At 33.7% G+C, this 19,964-nt stretch overlaps 1 protein-coding gene across 1 annotated transcript in view; it reads left to right on the top strand.

Moving 5' to 3' along the window:
- LOC131853650 (piezo-type mechanosensitive ion channel component-like) overlaps nt 1-19,964 on the top strand; it is a gene marked incomplete at its 5' end in the record, with an annotated part of 45,317 nt that overhangs the window by 18,677 nt on the left and 6,676 nt on the right. The window contains 19 exons of the mRNA XM_059204624.1: nt 1,087-1,137; nt 1,718-1,762; nt 3,326-3,441; nt 4,312-4,437; nt 5,960-6,104; nt 6,715-6,872; nt 7,502-7,581; nt 10,440-10,584; nt 10,972-11,088; nt 11,348-11,514; nt 12,082-12,246; nt 15,469-15,633; nt 16,015-16,101; nt 16,188-16,335; nt 16,835-17,049; nt 17,665-17,739; nt 17,802-17,885; nt 18,874-19,000; nt 19,151-19,297. Coding sequence (XP_059060607.1) covers nt 1,087-1,137; nt 1,718-1,762; nt 3,326-3,441; nt 4,312-4,437; nt 5,960-6,104; nt 6,715-6,872; nt 7,502-7,581; nt 10,440-10,584; nt 10,972-11,088; nt 11,348-11,514; nt 12,082-12,246; nt 15,469-15,633; nt 16,015-16,101; nt 16,188-16,335; nt 16,835-17,049; nt 17,665-17,739; nt 17,802-17,885; nt 18,874-19,000; nt 19,151-19,297 — 2,363 coding nt within the window. The remainder of the gene's footprint in view (nt 1-1,086; nt 1,138-1,717; nt 1,763-3,325; nt 3,442-4,311; nt 4,438-5,959; nt 6,105-6,714; nt 6,873-7,501; nt 7,582-10,439; nt 10,585-10,971; nt 11,089-11,347; nt 11,515-12,081; nt 12,247-15,468; nt 15,634-16,014; nt 16,102-16,187; nt 16,336-16,834; nt 17,050-17,664; nt 17,740-17,801; nt 17,886-18,873; nt 19,001-19,150; nt 19,298-19,964) is intronic.

Here is a 19,964-nt window from a genome sequence, read left to right as displayed (position 1 = left end):
CGTGCATAGTCCTCCCCCGCAACCAACTCCAGTTCTACCACCTCCAAGTTCTCAGGGAGGACCACCCTCGCCCTCGTCTGCCCTGATGACCGTCTCCCTTGATGCGTACCTAGAACCTCGAAGGATATCCTTCGAATCGCCGCCATCCTCTGAACTCCTCCCTCGGGCACAAAGTCCAGAGGAATCGTACCCTGTGTTCTCCCCGCCGCCTATAAGACGTCGTCACACGGTTGCGAGCCCCACCGTTATGAGCCGACCCTCCATTGTTTCCATGTCGAGCCGCGTGGAGCCACATTCCCATCATACCTGTAATTACTCCGACAGAAGCACTTTTCGAACCTTAGTATTTAAGTATCTACAAAAGACACGATTTGTCGCCCGATGGATTAGCCCATCTATCGGGTTTAGATCATGAGATCTTTCCTCACATAATCATTAGGACTCACTGTTCACTTAAGTATCCAAGAGTATTATTGAATTGAGCATTTGAGAACTGATTTGTTGGGTTGATCTCTTGATTGATATAGCTGACCGAGTTAATTTTTTATAAGGCCGGGTATATTGGATTGATATCGGGCGCCAAATCATGTTCGTCGTAGACGCTATGTGTGAATGATTACTGTGTATTAAGATATGCTCTATATTTGAGTTTGTCGATCGGTACAAGAACAATACATTCTTGCAACTTTTGGTATTGAATATTTGTTGTTTTGTAAAGTTAACAAATGATCATTCGTACGATAATTAGTTAACCTAGATAATTAAAATAGGTTAAAAGTTAGTTAAAATAGATAATTAGTTTAAAAGAGCTTTAGAGAATATTTTATGTTCTTAAGTAGGATATTTGACGCAAAATGAAGTCGACATACAGAAATGAATTCTAAACTAAATGCGGATGACTAAACTTTTATATAAGGTTCTACCTAATATAAAAGGCATATCTAAATATATGGTTTATATAAATATATATACTTATGTCCTTCCATCATGAGGAATATAGCATTGCAAATACACTATGTAAATATTGTAAAGCATTTTTTTTTTACATTCCTATGTGTGACTTTTAAATGTTTTTTACTCAATTAGGAACTGAATCAAGTCCAATTAGGCATCGGGTATTCACGAGGAGACATGAAGGTACATTCGATTTGTAACCTGGGCTGGTATGGGAGGTGTTTCTTACTCTTATCATTGTTTCGTCTTGTCATTGTTTCATGATAGTCGCCTTAAAGAAGAAACAAATATTCCAAATTCGTTTAAAGACTTTGAATAGTGTCTCAAATTCGTGCATAGCGTTTAAAAGTTTTAGAGGATTCCGGCTTTGCGGAGAGCTTGCCGGGAGTGTACTGTATCGGGAAAGAGAGAGAGAACCAACGCCCGCCTGTACGAAAGAACAGAGATAGCTTCTACTCGCGAGGAACGTTATGCACGAAATTGATGACCAATAGCTAAATAATTGTGATTGTAACTAAAGGCTTTATCTGTTTCTAATAAAAAAAGATACAACAAGATAGAAAAGGATGGAGCTAATATCGAGATCTATGTACGCGACTGTCAGTAATGAGTATAACAGTGATACGCTTTAACAATAACCTTCCGATAACTTTCCAATGGGATATTGGATTGCGAATTTAATGCTAATAACAGTAGCTATTAATCTATCCAATCGCTAAACCGGTTTGTTACCTGTGGTGTTGAGCTGTGCCTTTCTTTGTAGCGCGAGACAGACCACCGTATAAGCAGCCCGCCAGCCACCAGAAGGGTAATGTTATCAAACGAATCTGTCTGCAGTATTCTTGTGCCTTATTAACATTTTTCTGCTTTGGTTATGGTACTCGTATTTAGGCAGCATTGCGGCGGGGACTGTCTTGACTACGTCGTATATAATTGGTTATTTTTTACAATATGGTTCGGTCTGTAAATGTAAATAAAATGTATAATATCTTGTAAGATAAAAGACAGATTACGCCTCTGCACACGCTTTAGACTTTGCACGACTATTTCTGCTGTTGAGAACGTTGCATCTTTTACATGGTTTGCGTTTACGTTTCATTTTTATGTGCACAAATCATTTTAAACAACATACAAATTTTATGTTTCGGAATGTATCGTAATTACAAATACTATTAATATTTTTTAGATCTTTATAATTTTGCATTTATAAAATGAATTTATTAATTAGTCACAATAGTTATTAAATATAACATTTGCAATTGTTTTCGATGTCCTCCATCACTTTTCGCACGTTTTTATTATTGAATTAAGCACAATCTAACTATAAAAAATGTGGTTTATTTTTTTTATATATTCTTCTATTGCAAAAGATACAATGAATCCTTTAAAAAATATTTTGTTCTATAATCTATGTTGGATATGAAAGTTATACTTATATGTACCGCTTTATTGGGTATTAAGTAAACAATGTGTATTTACCTAAATTTATTAGTATTCTGTTTCTTTAAAATCCTACTAAATAACTGGTAGTTTTCTTATTTATAATTACAGTATTGATAATAAAAGGTGAAAAACAGCAAAACAGATCTCTGCTTAAAATTCAACAAGCCATTTCACTTCATTTTTGTTATAATAATGTATTCATTGTGCTTGATTTTTATTTATGTCGCATGTTACATGGGATTGTAAGAATTTATATTAATATATTAACACCAATAATAACCATAACACTTTAGCTTTTAATTATAACTATATTGTATAGTCGTAAGTATTTGCGTAACTAGTAAATTCAGACATTTAATGAAACTATATACTGTGGTTATAAAAATATCTTATTCCTCTTAAAAATGCCGCATATACAGTAACGATTTCAATTCATGTATATATTCTTGATGACCTAATGGGTATCAATCAGGGAAACTAAAATTTATCTATAATGAGCAATAACTAAAATTTGTCAGTCGATGTCGATTTGTAATTCGGTCACTCACATATACATAAAAATTTAATATTTCATTTTAATACAGTTTGTGAAGTAGTAATGCGGCTACCATCCTTAACCTATTTGCATTTAGATGCTTTTGAGGGGGTTTTATATGCGATCATGCTGATTTTATATGTTAATATAATGAATAATAGTTTTATTTATTTGGTAATGCAGTATATGCCAGCTATTTAAAATTTTAAAAATACAAATCCTAGAGCGTCTTTATATTTTATATCAAACAAAAATAAATAGCCAGCAGATACCTATAAACTGCTTTCTTAATTGGAATAAGGTATTGTAGATAATAATAAAATATTTTGATAAAAGTCTGGTTACGCTTATACATAATATATACACCAATATAACTATAAATCGTGTCTACAGCTGTGCGTTCCGGTGACTACTACATGTTTGATGAGTTCGATGACACCGAAGTGCCTTTGAAGGATGAGGACTCTAGTTCCGACGAAGACGCGCCTAAAGAAATGGGCTTCGGAAAGGTACCGTCTGTTCCTAAATACATTTTTCACAACATAAGATGTTAATTTTTGTAGTTGACCGTAATTTCGTTAAATGCCGCATGATAAAGCTGGCTACATACGCAACTCCATGCCTAAATGCATACCGAGCAATTTTTATAAGAATCATACCAACACATTCGAGTATGCTTTACCACGAGACTTGTAGTTGCGTTCGTTGCCGCTTTTGATTTAGTTAGTTAAAGTAATATTAATAATGGAATCCATTGTATTATTTAAATATTTGGTAATTTTTAGGCAACCAATATAATTAAGTCATGTGTTAGGTAAATGTGTCGAATTTATATATATTTTTTTGGATCATGTCGTCGTCAGTCTGGTTATGGAAAGCATGATTCATTCATAAAGTTCAAAGGTTTAATAGAAACCCTTACAACGGGATTTTAATAATATTAAACAATTATCGATATGAAATCATCTGGAAAACCATAAACTGGATATTGTGGTCCATGTTGGAGGGGTTTGGGTTAATTAGCATGACCAAAGAATGAATTAGCAGTCCCTGTGTTTGTCCCGGGTGTATATCGCATGTTTCCCATTTATGCCCCCCTTATACCTAAAGGATACGAAATTGATGATATATACGCCGCTTTCTGTACCAATATCCCGTCGCAGCTTAAGGTGACTAACCCAGTCGTTTTGTAATAACTATTGCACAACAAGTGTACAACATAAAACACCTAACTTGTTCTATCTCTGATATTTAAAAAAATGTAGTGGTACCAATGTTGTTACAATACGAATTAAAGTGCCAATGGCTTATAAATGAAAGAGAGAGGGCAAGTTTAGTGTGGTAAGGTAAGGATACATTGCCGCTTGGCCCGGGTACAGCTGCTGTCGACGGCCATCAAGACGGATTTAAAGCGCGCAGTGTCGATGCGACGCGCGTCCGCACCCGCAGTCCGCTCCGCCCGCAGACTCTCACTCAGCAGCTATCCACTCTCCTATCCGCCCGAGGTAACCCTTCTATATTGTCAAAGCAATCTGATGAAAATGTCAACAATATAACATGTAAGTGAATGCGGTTATTCGAACTGTAGATAGATATTATTGCTCCTTCCATTGTATTACATGGCTTAGAAATAAAAATTACAAGTAGGTGATCACACAGATAACTTTAGGTGGACTTATCATTAAAAACTGTCTATTCCAGACAACCACTGATTTGGGCATGTACTATAATCTTTATCTTTATACAAAATAAAATCGTGACAAGGCCAAAACTGCCTGTTTGTGTGAAAAGAACATAAAAATCTCTGGAATAAATAGGATGAAATTTTCGCAGAATATGTTATTATTCATGGATCAAACGCAATGGGCTTTCTTATAAATATAAATAATAAATAAGTATTTATTTTGTTATTAATCTTAAAAACGCCATTTCTAATTATTTTATTAATTGTTGACATTTTCGTGAGAATGAAGAAGAAAATTGATATTAATTCGTACTGATGATTGCAAATTTACATCAAGCTGACAGTAACCTAATACATTTGTAAAAACAAACTCTGTGGACGAATAAACATGCTCGTTTTAAGCCTTAAACTGCGAGACGAAATCTATGAAAATGGCTCTCGACTGCTTCGACCCTAGAAACAGTTTCGTTGATGCAGTTCACAGGCTGTTGGTAAAAATATCAAGTGATATTTTTGAAATTACGTTATTGTTTTATACTATTTAATTCTAGATTTGCAATCAACAGTAAATTATGTCGATATCACTTGGGTATCTAAAAATAATAGGACTATTAATATTCATTTTTGTTATATGTATTCATTTATTAAAATGATTACTAACTAATTATTGAAATTGATCTCGATATAGTGATGATGATGATAATAGTCTATTTTGATACCAAGCTGAGATACGAATCAATTTAAGTTTGACATTATGTGCTAGCATTTTCGTTATATATGGTGCATGTGTAGCTTTTATTATAAGTTGGGTTTTGGTTTATTATCCTTTTTCATACTATTTTTCTTCCATGGTTTTGCACAAAACAATAAATTAATTATATAGCATGTTTAACCCACTTACATTAACGCTTATATCTAATAAGAATACCTTAATTTAATCTAGGTACGTACATATTCACATGGAGCTGTTTTATAATAATGTATACTTTTAATAAGATCATAATTATTTAATGCATTTAAAATTTAGGTAGATCTCTTTTTCTAAATTTTTATTTTTTATTTTGGCTGTAATTTCCGTTGCATAACAGAATTTATTATCATGTATTAATACATATGACTAAATAATGTATTCTAAACAATATTATATATATTTGGTAAGCATGGTGTACGAAATATAAATGTGAATGGTAGTCTGTTTGAAATTATTACGATACTGTATAATGGAACAAAAATACTAATGAAAATTATCGAATAATGATCAAAAGTCGTAGAAGTGTTTTTCAAACGGACTACTATCATTAATGTTTTATATTACAAATGTATAACAGAAATAAATAATAAAGTTACAGATGCGTCGTCGGTCTTCACAAGCGGATATAACGCAAGCCGACGTGAATCTGCCCATGTCTGAACGGGATCAGGATCGGGAACGGGACCGGGACCGGGACGGACAGGCCTCGGAACTAGATGATTATACTGCGGTGCCCGGTTAGTTTTTAATTTTATTATTGCATTTTAGAGCAATTTATCATGTCATAAATTACATCTATACTAATATTATAAATAGGTTAATTTTGAATTTGGATGTTTAGGAATTTCCGATACCCATAACCGTATAGTATACAGTTACGATGTTTGAGAATAAAAGAACAAACATTATAACTTACTTTGAAAATTGATCTAGGCTAAAAATATCACGAATGTTATGATGTGACTTTATTTATATTATTAACCGGGTCTTAACACGAACAATTTTATGGCAAATAAAGGCACCTCTCTTGACTTTTCGACTAGGTTGCACTAGCCATGGTCACGAGCTGACTGGAGTAACAGCGATGTTACTGTATGATATGTACCAGCAGTTTTTTTTTCTACCGTCACTAGATTGTACAACGAAAGTACGCGATACACAGCACTTACGTTATCGGTATCACACAACGGTGATGCTACTGAACTTTGTTTGAATGTGTTTACAACTGTTAAGACCCGGTTAATAATATAAATAATGTATATGTATGTATAATGTATGTATACTTAACATGAAAGTTTAAAAATAGTCAAAAAGTTAATTTTTTTAAATAACTTTTTATTTTGTTAGAACAAGAAACATGGTTTGACAAGCTGAAACATTATGTGGAGACGGCGTGGGCGTTCATATCGAGCTTCCTAATATCACTGACGCGTCACCTAATGAAGTACTCACGTGATTACCGATACGTGTCGCGGACGCTGTCTATCGAAAAGAGGATACTAAAGGTAGAGATTTGCCATTCAATTACATAAAAATAACAGAACTAATGATATACTATAAGTAGAATAGTATTTTTTTACTACACGTATTTAATCGCCCTCAATATCCTTTAATCTACTTCAATTAATTTTGTAATGGCAATCAACTTGATGATGCACCAATTGGTAAATGGGAGCCGTTTCCTTTATACATGGACAACGAGCATCACGTAGTCGTGTAACGCCAGTGATACCACTTATGCAATGTCAACGCCCATTCTCTAAGACTAAGATGCCTTCGTATTCCGTAATTTTATTGCCATATCTAACCCATCAACGGAAACACAGAAAACTGCTTGGTTGGAGAAATAGATATTTTATACAATAAATAATTTATTTCATTTCATGGTAAATATTTTTAGTAGTCTATGACCCTTAAAAATCTTTAATATACCTATTGGTTTATTTTTTATACATAGATATGGTGTGATTGTAATCGTTTCATTAGTTGTCTATGAATGTGAGGTATAATAATACACTACTACTTTACTTTTTATTTAGCAAACCGTACGCGTATTCCTATATTATTGAAAAAGATTTCGTTCTGTACATCGGTTTCGTGAGAGTTTACTTTTAATATGGGTTTTATATTTTAGGAGAAAGAAGGTTTCGGCATAGGTTTGAGAGAAGGTTCACAAATGATATGGGAGCCGTTACCTGAAACATTGGTCCATCAGTGAGTATTTTATTTTCTTTTTAATTATTTAAACGTTTTCGTACCTCATGCCATTTAATGGTGTAAGTAAACGAAATGCTGATATTGATTCGGTGGCTTTAGTATCGCCTGCTTCATGCATGTTATACTAACTTAGATTTTATTAGTAATCAGAACTTTATTGAGGCATATTTGATGACATTAGTGCAGATATTTGCAATGAATGTTTGCTATATTAATATTTTTTTATATTAACCTTAAAATTGATATCAATTACGGCTAAAACACAAGTTGGATATGATAATTTGTTTTTAACTTTCTGTTTATTGCCGTTTCGCCCACGCGAAGCGTGTTCTTTGCCTATGTTACCTATATTCGTCAATTATAGCATTTAGAAGATATGTTGGTGTGTTAGTTAGTATTTAGTAATAATACTTAATAATATTACCATATTTATTTTGAGTCAAAGAATACTGTGTTAAACGTACTCTACGTGACCATCCCGTTCCAAAGCGCCAGTCAAATCTGCAAAAAATATTTTACTAATTTGTTCAAGATTTTTTTTAAATAGATACAGAAATAGAATAATAATAAATGTTTCAATAAAGTCGAACTAGAATTAATTATGATTTTTATGTTAATTTATTTAGAGTCTAGCGTTTAGTATACTTTATAAGTTTTAAAAATTTAGTAATAGAACTTAGTGTGATTTAGTGAGTAGCTACTTATCTTTGCATGCTGCCTAGTAGCGATTCGGAAAGCGCTAACAATAATCTGCTGGTACCGATGGACGATATGGGGTTTGTATATGTTACTAAATTGTTATTATAATCCAAACTGTAACAGTGTAATAATATTTGCAGTCAATACAACTAAATTCGTCACATTTTAGCACGTGTAGACAAAATTATACAAATTTTGTCTATGATTAAATATATGAATATTTTTATAGATATCTCTATATGTATTTATTTTTAAGTACCTCTGTATCTATGTATCAAAATTCATTTATGAATATTTTAAGCCTTGTAGAAAAATAAATTGTTTAGATTTGAAAATTTCTGTTATGATATATTCTATTATGTTCATTAATGCTGTGTCCTAAATATTACATGACTAAACATTTTAATAGTAACATAAATGTATGTTTAATGGCCTACTAGTAATTTGATCCGTTAATTTATTAAAGACTTTATATATTAAAGATTAGAAGACATTTAAGAATATATATCGTAAATTTTGCTATCAAAATGTATATACTGCAACGTATAAAAAGACGTATGTATTAAGGATAACATGCAAATAGAGCGTAGATCGCTTTCTACTACTGCTTATTAGATTTTATAATTAGTGATCATGTAGCATGTAGCTAGTATAGTATGTTTGGTTACGGCGTGTTCACAGCCGTAAATTAAGTGATATAAGCGTGCCCGAGATACGTATACTGGCGCCGAGCATGGAACGCGGATTGGACGCGTCTCCGTCGCCACGGCCGCGACCGCGCTTGTCGTCCGACACGACGTCACAACACACGTCCGACACGAGAAGCGTGTCCACAACACGACACGACGACCAAACCGACGACGACGATGACGACACTTCCGAACACGAGAGCGCGTTTAGTTTGCAGACAACCGGAAGGTGGAGTGGTTCAGGATGTCTTGTACCATTTTGTGCACTTTGCGGTTTATTAATTATATAAAGTATTTATAAATCCCACCAGCTATATGCTTTTAAAAATTAAATCCTATGTAATATAAACACAAAACAGTACAAGTATCGTCCGTTCTCTGTCGTCATACGCGATGGGCTTCGCTACGTACTTTTCATAACTTTTACTCGTATTTTTGATCTGTTATAAATAATTTTGATTATTGCATGCCATCGCAGCTTTGATCGTATATTTTTGTCTATATCGAACAGGTAAGTAAATTATTGTTCCACCGACAAATTTTGCCAATTCTCTTTCAGGATACGAATACTGGTAATAAGGTCATTAATACATACCCACGCATTATTGTTTTGTGATATGTATGTACATATAATAACAATGTAAATAATTATTTCTTGACAATCATTTTGCATGTAGATCAGTTTATAAAATATATTTAAGTTATTGTTGTATGTCTGCTAGTACTATAACTATATTTAAATAATATTTTTATTTACAGAATCTCAGTTATTTTATTTTTAATTATTAATGACCAATGTCTAAAACAAGTATACCGTGTCAGCACTATTACTAACGAGTTAGTAAAACATTCCGATTAACCTATAATGCTTTAATTAGTTATAAAAAAAACTTATTTATACTCGTCTAAAGTCGTGTCTGTTATAGGAGCTTAGTTTTTTTTGTCACTACATTTGCTGTTGAACGTAACTATCACTATTTGTAACCAGGAGACCCGTTAGTAGTAGAGGCTTGGATTATATATGCTTTCTCATAACAATTACTTGTCTATTTTTTATATGCACAGTGCAGTGACAACTCAGTTCTTTTTCGATCTAACAAGACCGTGTGCAGAATACTTTTTGTCATTTGTAATTAAAATTCTAAATCTTCTTATGCACCGATCTCTCCAAGGTGTACTGTTTCGGTATTTTTGTAATTTTGAAGTTTAGTCCCACTACAATATCTCCTGTAAAATACAATATAACTCTGTTCAAATGTCAAATTCTATTAATAAACACCCAAAGTCAAAACAAAACGCTGTACTTTTGAGGGTTGAGCATTAGTCATGATTTGTCATCGAGGGCCTTGGCTTCACTGCGTTCAGTCGTAAATTAATGTAAAGTAAATACTTTCTCTATTTTATTGTCAGAATTTGTCAGGGTTGTCAGGAATATGCCATAATAATTGCATGTTATTAACATTGCAGTAAGGACGTCACGATGTTGGAAGAGCAAGATGACTCTATGTTCAAGCAAGGCAGATCGCCGGTTGTGTACTTGGCTTACGCCATCTGGTATGCCGTACTCGCGCATACAGACATCGTGTGTTACATTACAGTGTTCATCAATCAAGTAAGTGTTGCCATATCAACTTTTTACATAATGGTAAAAATATGATAGATCACGAACGTGTAACACGATTTGTGAAGACGACGGCTAGAGTAGTTTATCATATCCTGACACATCATCAAATCATGTCATGCGTAGACGTTACACTCATAAAAGCGATTTTATTTATCTGCATAGCTTTGTACAAAGTCGTGCAATAGTGTTGTTTCATCTGTTGTTTATGCCAAACAACTTGTTTAGTATGATGCGTTGAAGAGTGAGAAGAGATAGTGAAAAAACAGTGTTCTAGCATTACTCTACAGACATCACATGATTACTCGATTTTCCATGCTGTTGTTCATGTATATACATGACGGATTTATCATGTTCATGTAATTATATTAATTTCAGATTCAATCGGCAACTATACTCTCTATCCCATTGCCACTGATGGTTTTCTTATGGGGGACCTTGACTATACCGAGACCTACTAAAACGTTCTGGGTTACACTGATCGCCTACACTGAGGTAAATATTGTTTTTTAAATAGAATGATAGCTTTCACATAACCTATCTATATATCCTTATCAATCCTTTAGGCATACATAGGGACAGACAACGATAGCGACTTTATTTTATACTATGTAATGATGATGGTGATTCTATTGGAAATCCTTCTAATATATAATTAATTATCGTACCCTTTCAGTACCGCTTAGCGATATGTTATTACATAATTTGCAGAATCCTCTGATGTATTTATATTTACTGTCTATTTATCTGTAAGGTGATCGTCCTGATCAAGAGCATGTTCCAATTTGAAATCCTGCCATGGAATCAAAAAGCGATCCCGGCAAATATGCCGTTCACCGCACCACGGATCATCGGCATTGAGAGGAAAAGTAACTACGCGCTGTATGACTTATTGTTGCTGCTAATCATATTCTTACACAGGCATGTTTTAATTTTACAATCAGTATTTAATAAATGATAAATTCAATAAATAAATTGCATCTTACAGGCTAACAGAATATAAAATGTTCAGTTACTGAATATAAAATGATTACTATATTTTTTTATAATAATTACTAGCTAGCTAATAGTACGTGTACGGGGAAATTTTATATGTAAATATACATATAAAATTTCCCCTTGATCACTATCTATTAAAAAAACCGCTTCGCGTAGTTTTAAAGATTTAAGTATACATAGGGACGTATTAAACATACATAGACAGCGACAGCGACTTTGTTTTATACTATGTATTGATTAATAGTTAATACTGATATAATGACTGCTAACTTATAAAAGATAAAAAGAAGTAGAATGTATAGTCAATTACGCTTTTGCTAAGTATTTGAGTAAACTTTAAAGCACTTTCGATTAGCAGACTTAATTCGAGTCTACCATCACATTCAGAGGAAATGGAGCTGAGAATAATGAACAAGGAAATATAAGAACTTTTGTCAAAATCAAATTATCACTTTATAATATTTTTTCTGTTGTTTTAATTGGAAACAGATTCATGCTAAAGTCACTGGGTCTGTGGAAGGAGTCGACCCCGGAGATTGAGCTGCGCGAGGACATGGAGTACCAGCTGAGTGCTGAGGACACGCAGCTGGTGGCCGACGGCCGCGCCGCAGACGTCGGCCGCAAGTACGTGCAGCTCCACGACACCACCGGACCGTGAGTATTACGAACCCATAATGAACTCTAAGTAGATATGTATACAGCACATAATTGAAACATTAGTTCATACCTTGTGATGTTTTTTTGGATGATATTAGTCTTGGCTTACGATAACGGTTTACAAAGGCGGGGTGCCAGTGGACGATAATAAAATGAGCATGAAGTCAGGTCAGTTAGCCCATCTTGGCAAATGACAATTTACCACGACGGTTTCCGGGGCAGACCTTATGGAGGTAATATATGGTCTGACAAGGTACATTGCTAGCAATGGGGTTATTAGTCCACATTACTAACAATCACCTTTCCCCACCCTGTGATATCTGTAGCAATAATATTTTATTGTCTATAATTTTTGTCAACTCGTTTTTAGCCAACAGTGAATAACGAGTATAGTAGGTATACGGCATATTCATTTTTATTAAGTATAGGTATCGTAAAAGACAACAGTCAGCAACAACAATGTATACACAGTCAATTTATCGAATAACAGCATCAGCGACACCAGATTTGTAATCTTCATCTTCATTAGTAAGCAGAGAACTGTAGACAGTTCGTAATAGATCTCAGAACAGGACAAAAATCAAGAGATTGCACTACGTATAATAAAATGAAGGCATAAGTCACATTTCACTTATACATATAACTGTAAAAGATTTGGAATGTCCCGAAAAAATGTAAATTACAAGTAAAAAAATTTTTATTGCATCTCGTTATTAAGAACTTTTTCGTTGTTAAATAAAAATTTGACGTAACTGTTGTATTGTATCCATATCTCATGCGCTTAAATTCCAATTTAAGCCACATATCTATAGAACAGTATCCTCACTTTTGTTATACGTACAATTCGCTCTCGACCTTTGGTGGGTGTGGACGGTGGACGGTACATAGTTAGATGTACGGCTCAGCCAGTCGTCACCGGCTGGTGGACCGGCTGTACCACGTGCAGGCGAGTATAGCGGCGGCCATGCACGAGCTGGGCGCGCGCCGCTCCGACCCGCGCGTGGCGCACCTCGTGTGGCAGCGACTGCAGCGACTGCAGCGCCTGCAGCGAGACCGAGCCCGACCACGACCACGCTCGCACCGCCGGCGCACGCTCTCCACGTACATCATTCATACGTATACTCGTCGCTAGACGTAGCTTCAGTTTCATTCATCCTTAATTTAACAGCCACGTTCTTGTCAGTTGAGCTCGTTCCACTTTCCACGATATTCCATCATGCTCTTTGTTTAAACGATACGACTCCAATTTTATCTATGGTTTGCTCGATGTAGCCGTGCCTCCGTCTTCCGCTCCCCCTCTTCCCTGCTATTTTTCCCTCAATAATAATTTTCATAAATTCATCGTGCCGTATCAAGTGTCCTAACATTTTCAAATACCTAATTTTTTTAATCTTAATTTAGCTTCAAAGTCCCGATTTGTAGCACTAATTTTTGAGTATGTGTTCGAAGTTTGAACAAATTTGAACTTTACCTATTTTCTGTTGGCAGTTATATTAAAATGTTCCAAATTTAAATGTCTAGATAGCGTACTTCATTTCGTAAAATTCCGTACTCAGTGTGTGCTGCCCTCTTCCTCACACATATCTTATACTTTATCGATAACAAATATTCAGATCGTTGAAACTATGTCTGGCGCAAGTGTAATAAAGAAGCTAAGACTACTGGAGATTGCATTGCTAATTTAATATAATTTTGTATTCGCAATGCTATTTCCATGTGTTTCTAAGCATCTTGGCTATGACCGTATTTCTTGATTAAACTCCAATTGTATGGTAACAAGTAGTTCGAATAGTCATGTCGACATTAGATTAATATGCGTATCATGAGTTTTTGTTAATTATTTGCTCGTTGAAATCTAATAATAATTTCATTGTGACCATTTACACATATCAATATTGTTGTCTAATATTTAATTAACCCCTTTACTGTTGCCATAGCCACCGAAACTAGCGATCAACAGCAAACTACTCACTTGCTGTCATATTGTATATATTATGTCATATTGTACAAATCAAATATTAATATATTGGATTTTTCTTTGAAATAGTATAGTTAGATGCTGATTTCCTTCTATAACCTTCATTTCTATAGAAATTATTGTCAATATTCAACTTTGTTATTGAGTATTGTCTCACGGTAGATTGCACCTAGGTTGATCTAAATTGAATTATCTGAACTTTTATTGGCTAGAATTATTCTATACTCTGCACGTTATAGCATCATTCTGTCAATCATTATAACTTAAGTCATATATGACGACTCACTATTCTCTACACACAATCGACCATTAATATATATACAGGAAAAAATCATAGAATGCAGTCATTTTACTGTAAGGCTAAGGGTGATATAATGTCAACTGTGCTATATTATTATATTGCGACGTGCAGAGTATAACTGTAATTATAAATAGTTAAAGATTATATTTAGTTAGGATATTTATAATTACTGTTTGCTATTTAGTTTTAAAAATGTACTAAGTAGGGTATTTGAGTCATATGTATGTGACTATATGTATATTTGTTAACATTGTATAATACAAGAATATTTATGTTAGAATGTAATTAATAGTAGATTATATAATTATGAAAAACGTACATTTATCTTAAGAGATTGTATATTATTGTAGAGATTAATATTTACTGTTTGTGTGCGTCTTATAATGTTATAGGTACATTCCTATTAAAATGAACTAATAGAGATTAATGTGTATGAGTATACAGTTATTTATATACCTTATCTTTACATATAATACAGCAAATCCTTTTGATTTCTATCCTTTGATCAGTATCCTATTATTATTAATTAATAAAAACAATACTTCGAGAGAATCACAAGGTACAAAAAAAACGATTCAGTTAAAAAAATGTACACATAGAGATTCTATATTATTTAGATATTGACCATGATAATATTATAATATCTCATAACAATCTACAAAACGCCATCTAGTCCCAAGATAAGCAGGTCTTGTTTATGGGTACCGTAGAAACAATCATACTCATTATACAAATGTTAGTACCGTGCGAGAGATTGAACCGGCGACCGTTGGAAGACGGAAAGATTTCTACATATTACATTACTGTATTCAATTAATATGCGAATTAAATATATAAAATTAAACAATAATCAACATCTTAATTAACGTTATTTTCCTCTTTGGTCTAAAAGCGCAATAAAAATAATGTATTCTTTTAATTATTCTACTTTTCTATGTAGGGACGAAGAAACAGAAGCAGAGCCGAATGGCTCAATATCGCAGGCGGAGCGTGAGGTAAAAATCGTAGGGAAGCATGACCGCGAGGTAGTTCTCGCTGAACAACGTGACCACAAGCAAGATGGACTCGAGGCGGGTCCCTCCAAGCAGGACGACGACCATTACAAGTACGTATTTGTTAACAAATTTACTATCTAAAAAATCAATGATATTATAATGCTCCCGAATGATGATTCTTAACTGGTTTGTCAATCCTGAGGGATATCGCTCTGTGTTACCATTCCGTTTAGGTTAATATATTCCAATTGTGTCAAATAGTCAAGACATTCCAATGATGTCAAATAGTCCAGTCTGCTTTATTTGTTGTTGGTACCTCAACAGCAAAGAAGAACCGAAAATTACGCGTACACACGAATTTTGAACTATTAAATTGGACCTGCTGTAACGTGAAGTGGGTGGAGAGGGGAGTGGATGTAAAAAAAATAATTGTAATATTTGGTGTATAATCCCGTTACTTTATTTCATAATCATAGTATAATTTATTTCAGAGTAAACGACGACCAAGAACCAATAATAGCAGTCACTACAACAATGGAGGATACATACAAACACTATCCTACAGTGATTATGTTATCGTAAGTGTACTAATTATTTATGTACTATTTTAGTAGTACACTTTTAAATGTGTAGTTACTATATAATTTTCTGAATTGTGTTGCAGTATAAAACGCTATTTACGTCCGACGCATCGGTTCTTCAAACGTATGCTAGCACCGGGTGCGCGCGTTACCGCAGACGTCTACGCCTACATGTTTCTTTGCGACTTCTTCAATTTTCTCGTCGTTATATTTGGATTTGCAGCTTTTGGGGTCAGTATGATTATAATCTATATTTAGTCACCGACAAAACACATCGATGATGATGTTTACGGCTCTGTTAAATTAAATTCGTTTTTCTAGTTCGGAGATGATCATAGGTAAAGAAATTATACTTTATCATATGTAGGTATCACTTAAATTTACTTCCTTATTCTAATTAATGTACAGATCTTACAGATAATTAGATATTCCCGTAATATAACAAATAATTAGAAACTGTCTCTGACAGCTGAAAATTAAAATACACAGCCAATTTTCATATATAATAAACTAGACGAATTTTCCTATATTTTTTTTGTTTCCTTTTATTGCAATGTAACAAATAAACTAAAGAAAACTTGGTTAAGTCATGACGTGACTAAGGAAAATATGGCAATAATGCAATTAAATACATAGATTTAAAGCTGTTTAAATCTATATATTTAAAAATTAAAAAATAACCTATCAAATTATCTATGTTCGGTACAAGTAACAATATAATAAATTTTAGACGCACCAAGGCGATGGTGGCGTCCAGGCGTACCTCGAAGAGAACAAAGTCCCTATCCCGTTCCTGGTGATGTTGATCCTGCAGTTTGGCCTTATCATCATCGACCGCGCGCTCTACTTGCGGAAGTTCATGCTCGGCAAAATACTGTTCCAGTACGCACTAATTATAGGAGTGCACGTGTGGATGTTCTTCGTGCTACCGTTCATCACTGAGAGGTGAGATACAACTTTGTCAGTAGTTGAAATTGATAAAAATTACTTTTTAATGACTAAGTAATCTCAAAGTAATAAAAACCAAGAAGATATACTATATAGAACAAACGTAAACCCAGTGGCAGTCATCTAAAAATGGGCATGGATCAATGCCGTATTGAGTGTATTAATCTGTTTTAAGAATGGATGGTGAGAATTAAAAAGAGTTGTACGAGGCGATTATACGAGTTGTCTCTTAATTTGTTTGGTACAAAAAATTAAAACCGGTGTCCACATCGTCATCATATAAATAACTACACATCTCCAATCAGCCTAGACCAAAGAAGAGTTGAAACGGTTTTTTATATTACGTTTTGTTTATAATTAAATTGTACAAAGCAAGTAATGAAAATTAAATTAAATGTTTTGTTGTTCCTGTTACAGAAAATATAGTTACGTAAACGAATATAAAAATTGTAAAACATTATTATAAGTATGACATAGAATAACAATGGGAGGCCGTATCGCTAAATAACGATCTCTTCTGTCCGCGTACCAGATCCGCTGCGGATATCCACGGCCACAAGGTAATAGTTATATAAGTTTTTTTTCTAATGGTACAATTGCTCTTATATACAGAACCTTCAACGCCTTGCTGCCGCCTCCAATGTGGTACATGATGAAGTGCATATATCATTTTACTACTATTTTTCACTGATTCTATTTCAACTTATACTGGACGTACTAAAATTCTAGATCGATAGCCACCAATTGACATTGATCCCTGGATATCCACGGCGAATAATTGGCAATTTCCTCTGCAAGTCATATCACTTCCTCAATATGTTATTCTTCAGAGGGTAAGTTATATTTCTATGTTTGTAAATATGTTATAAAATAGCACACACAATATTTACAGTCTCAAATAATGAATAGTAATAAGTATTCTCCGTGGACTGATGACTAAAAATGGAATCGTTATATATCTTCATCCAATACGAAGTTTCAGATGTATATGAATTTGTAAAAGTTAAACATTCCTCTATATTTAATAAAGGGCAGGTTTTAGATCCAAGTCACGAGGCTGGGCATTTGCCCAAAAATTCCTGATACTGAATTGGCATTGCACTTGAACATTTAAAAGTTACAAGAAAATATAGAAAATAACACAAAAAAAAGACAATTATACCCCGTAAATATATAGAGTAATTTATCAAAAATTTTTATTGAAAAAAGTAAATACTACCACAAAAACATATAATTTTCATATTTATAACAATATAAAATATCATTTCTTCTTATAACTTAGTTATTATTTTATACATCATTGACAAGTAGTTTTTATGGAAAAACAAAATGAAAAAATTAAAAGTATAAAAATATTAATAACAAACATGCATCTAAAATTTAAAAAACTTAAAATATTACTTTATTAATAAAAACACATAATCAAAATAAAATAAATTATGAAAAAAGTTCTATCTCCAACAGTTAATAGATAAAGATATATTTAGACTCCATGAATGTCAAGCACATGAGCACAATTTAATGTGACCAGGGACGGATGTAACCAATGATGACCAAATAAAAATTAACTATGTGAATGATGATATGCATAAAAGGAGAATATGCTCATATGTGCTGTCCGATAGGGACCAGTGGATGAAGACGACGTAATGCGTCAAATTCATATGATGGGATAAATAGATATTACAATGACTCCAGGGTAACTAAAATGAAAATGCGGGAATGGTGGGAACATCATTAGGATAATATCATATTTGATTCCAATAAATTAAAATATTATTACAAAAAAAAATACTAAGAATTTATGGTATTTGTTTATAGCTTTATGGCTGTACCGTTTGTGTTCGAGCTTCGCACGCTAATGGACTGGATATGGACCGACACATCTATGACGTTAATGGATTGGCTCAAAATGGAGGATATATTTGCAAGCGTGTTTTTGCTTAAGGTATATTTATTAAGCAATTCTATCATTTCGGTATTAGGAAATTCAGAATATTCTAAACGCGGAATTTGTGAGTGTGGATAGACTCACACTCTCACTCACAAGCTTCCGCGTTTATTAACTGACTTACTAATGAAAACTGTCTGTATGTAGTGTTCACGGTACATGGAGGATGAATACCCGCAACCCCGCGGTATGAAGAAATCGAGTACGTCCAAATACTTGCTCGGAGGCGGCGTGCTCGCCTTCGTGATCGCTATTATATGGTTCCCATTAGTGTTCTTCGCGTTCGGCAACTCGGCAAGTGATCCTTATATTACGTTTTTTTATGTTAATATAACCTAACTAAGAGTATCGTATAGTTAGGAAGACATGTTCTTTAATAGATGATAATGAAATGATATTTCCGCTTGCGCTAATAGTATATGCCGGCGCGGCGTCCGTGGAGTAACCATGGGATGACCATGAAGTTAAGTCAGTTAACCTACAGTGGTAAATTCATCAGTAATTATCAGGATGGTTTCCGGTTTTGAACGTAACTGCTGAATATGGGAGTGAAATCATAGACTACGGTAGCTTAGTCCTTAGAATGACAGCACATGTCCATTATTGTTAACGGTAGTTCGACTGGTAAGGGGCTAAGTTTTTACGTAGAAAGTATAGGATCAAAGCCCTCTTAGGATGATAATTCCATATATTAGTTATATTTATTTGTTACGATGATATTTTCTGCAAGTATTGTATATTTTTTTATCTGTTTTTATAATAATATAAATGAAATGTTATTTTTCACCATTGTTTCTATTTTTCCACTTCTTTGGTTTTCCACCAAATGTTTCATTCAATAAACTTTAAATAAGTAGAAAAAGTCATCAACAAATGCAGATAGTAAAGACATGCTTGTATGATGTTTATTATATTATGGTACTCGAAGAAGTTCCGTTTGTGTAAGTGTCAGCATAAATCG

Source organism: Achroia grisella, unplaced genomic scaffold (assembly GCF_030625045.1).
Source record: "Achroia grisella isolate CSIRO2021 unplaced genomic scaffold, CSIRO_AGI_Agris_v1 utg903, whole genome shotgun sequence".
Classification (NCBI taxonomy): domain Eukaryota; kingdom Metazoa; phylum Arthropoda; class Insecta; order Lepidoptera; family Pyralidae; genus Achroia; species Achroia grisella.
This window is presented reverse-complemented; position numbering and strand designations above follow the sequence as displayed.